This window comes from Olea europaea, unplaced genomic scaffold (assembly GCF_002742605.1).
Source record: "Olea europaea var. sylvestris unplaced genomic scaffold, O_europaea_v1 scaffold8453, whole genome shotgun sequence".
NCBI classification, from domain to species: Eukaryota; Viridiplantae; Streptophyta; class Magnoliopsida; order Lamiales; family Oleaceae; genus Olea; species Olea europaea.
Genome location: NW_019266900.1, coordinates 1 through 2,657, shown reverse-complemented (window position 1 = coordinate 2,657; position 2,657 = coordinate 1). Strand labels below are relative to the sequence as shown.

The 2,657-nt window shown below is 38.1% G+C and overlaps 1 protein-coding gene across 1 annotated transcript; it reads right to left on the bottom strand.

Annotated features, from left to right (window-relative positions):
- Nucleotides 1-1,194: 1,194 nt before the first annotated feature.
- On the bottom strand, nt 1,195-2,651 carry LOC111391847 (E3 ubiquitin-protein ligase ATL23-like). The gene is made up of 2 exons (XM_023017120.1): nt 1,822-2,651; nt 1,195-1,491 (listed from the first exon to the last, which is right to left on the bottom strand). The coding sequence occupies exon 1, from the start codon at nt 2,435-2,437 to the stop codon at nt 1,886-1,888; it is 552 nt and encodes a 183-aa protein (XP_022872888.1). The 5' UTR covers nt 2,438-2,651; the 3' UTR covers nt 1,195-1,491; nt 1,822-1,885.
- Between the last annotated feature and the right edge of the window lie 6 nt (nt 2,652-2,657).

Genomic DNA, 2,657 nt, shown 5'->3' with positions numbered 1-2,657 from the left:
CAAGGATCCTAAATTTCACTACATCTGCCCTGAAGCTAACATATTCATATTAAACGCATACACAGTTATTAAATGCAGTCATTATTATGAAGAAGCATTTGAAATTTAAATTACCGTTTCAATGAATGCAGCAAAAAATGCAGATCTCTTCATTTCTAGCCCACAAACTCGTTTCTTTTCAAATGGTAACAGAAATGATCCCATATTCCAATCTTTCCACATTATTTAATCCTCTCCTTACACTGCATCCTGGTTTCAGCCGCCAAAAACAAATTTCTTGACAAATAATGGAACACCTATAAACTATTTCATTTAATTAAGTTCATAAGTTATGTTAATCTCATCCATACGGCAAACAAAGCCTCTTTTAACTTCATATAAGATAGCTTATAGGAGCAATTTATGCACTTCTTCCCAAAATCATTTTGATTCCTATAAGTAACTGTTACCTTATTATGAATCCATTCAAACAAATCATGCGTTCAGAAACAAACTGAGAAGCCAAGATTTTAGAGTGGTTAAACCCAGCCGTCACAGCTCTACCTGGAGGTGGACCTCATCTGAAGTTGATGAGCTCAAGGCAATGCCCTAGATTGTTTAATGCAACTTCGGTATCTCAGGGGTTCTCATCGGTGGGTATTTTTTTTCTTCCATCACACCTTAAGTCTTTTATTGGGAGAAATGCTTCTTCATCACCACACGATTTGTATGTTCGTGGAACTCTGGGTTTCCACATAAGTGGACACTTTGATGGTCAATGAACACCACTCTTATCCCTCAGCACATTCAACTCTTTTAGTAGATCCTGCAACCATATTGCCTCTTTATCTTTGATTTATTATGATGCTGCTATGAACACTGCCTTGAACTACTGAACATCCAACCAGTAAAATAAGCCAACAGAAGGCTAAGAAAGTTGACACCCAATTGCACTATGTTCTAGAGTATATGTAGCAAGGTAGAGATTGTTAAAAGTGTGCTTTATAAACTCTATTGTTTTTCTACCTAAAAATGATTTGTGCATACAAAAGTTCTGTTAATGAGAGTTTTCAGGTGCTTAAAGACACGATGGCATTTAATTAACTGGCATTGTAAGAACACTTGGATGTCATCCGTGTATATGGTTATGATTTCACCTGGACTTGGAGCATAAAATAAGTGGACTACTGTTTGGCAGCAATATACACATTAACGTTTCTAAATCTTCAGATTCGCTAACAGATTTTTACTCTTTAACAAAAAATAAATATATAAATAAATTGGTTTCCTCTTAAATTGAGCCTGGGTTTGTAAATTGTGGGCTAGGTTGTTTACTCCTTGGGTAGTTTAGAAATCTGGGACGAGTTTTCTATGCCTTTCTAACGTTCTTGATAGAGATTGAGTGTTGATCTGTAAACTCTAAACTCCTTTTTCAAACAATGCAAGCGGGCTTCATCTGGAGCCACTTCCAAATCTTGGTGTTCATTTCTTATTTCTGCATTTAATTCATTGCTGCAAGATCACAGAATTTGATTTAGGGTTCATATGTTTGGGCAAAATGATCATATCAGTAACCCTCCCACAATATTCCAAATAGGAATTAGGAAATATATCAAAGAAATACTACAAAAAAATCTGAAGTGATACTTTGCTCCTTTTCCCTTTAGTCAATTTGATTATCAAACAAAACTCATCAATCCATTTAATCTGTAACAACTAATCAGATGGCTCAAAAGCAATAGATTCAAATCTATAGTATTATGCCAAACTCCAAAATATACACATATTCACAAGAACTCGAAAAAACTGAAAAAGAAACAAACCACAAACTCCCATACTTACAAAAAAACTCCAGCATAAATTTCAAAAGCCCTTGGATTTTCAATTGAGTAGAAGCTAGTTCAAATTACCCTCCTACTTCCCAAAGCATCTTCCACCGATCAGCAGCACTGGTTCTCAACCTCGTCGTAAGATCCATATCAACCCTGGCTCGACAAGTGGGGCAATTAGGCTTTCTCCCAAGCCACTGATCCACACAATTCGCATGAAATAAGTGCTCACAAGAAGGCAGAATTTTACAGTTATCTCCTTCTATAAAAGATTCCAAGCAGATGGCACAATCCGTGGTTTTTGAAAATGTTGAGGCACTATACTCAACTTTGGGCACAAGATCCTGCAGTTCATGCAAGTTGGAGATTTTCGCGGTGGCGGCGGAGGAAGTGGCGGCGATGGGGTCGGAGAAAAGGAACTCGTTGATGCGGATGCAGCGGCGTCGGAAGGCGTTGGTCATCATGAGAAAGTGAAGAAGAACAATTGTTGCGAAGCCAATGAAGAAAAGGAAGAGGGCCACTACAAGTGCCATTATGATGCATTTGAAGAGGAGGAAAAGGAGTTTCCTTTGGTTCTCGGTTAAAAACGTGCGACGGTAAAGGTGATTTTCTTGAATAAGAGATGGCATGTTGATGATTTTCAGATCAAAGGAGGCAATTTTACTAGATGAAAAAATATGGGCTTTACACAAGAAAGACGAGCGCTGGTGGTTGACGACGCTGGCAGCGGCGGTGGGATGTGGACCGTTGGTTCGTCTATGTATTGGTATTGGAAGATTGGCAGGATGATACCATTTTTCCACAAACTGCACAAAGTTTTCGCCTAAATGGACGATGATTGATGTTGAG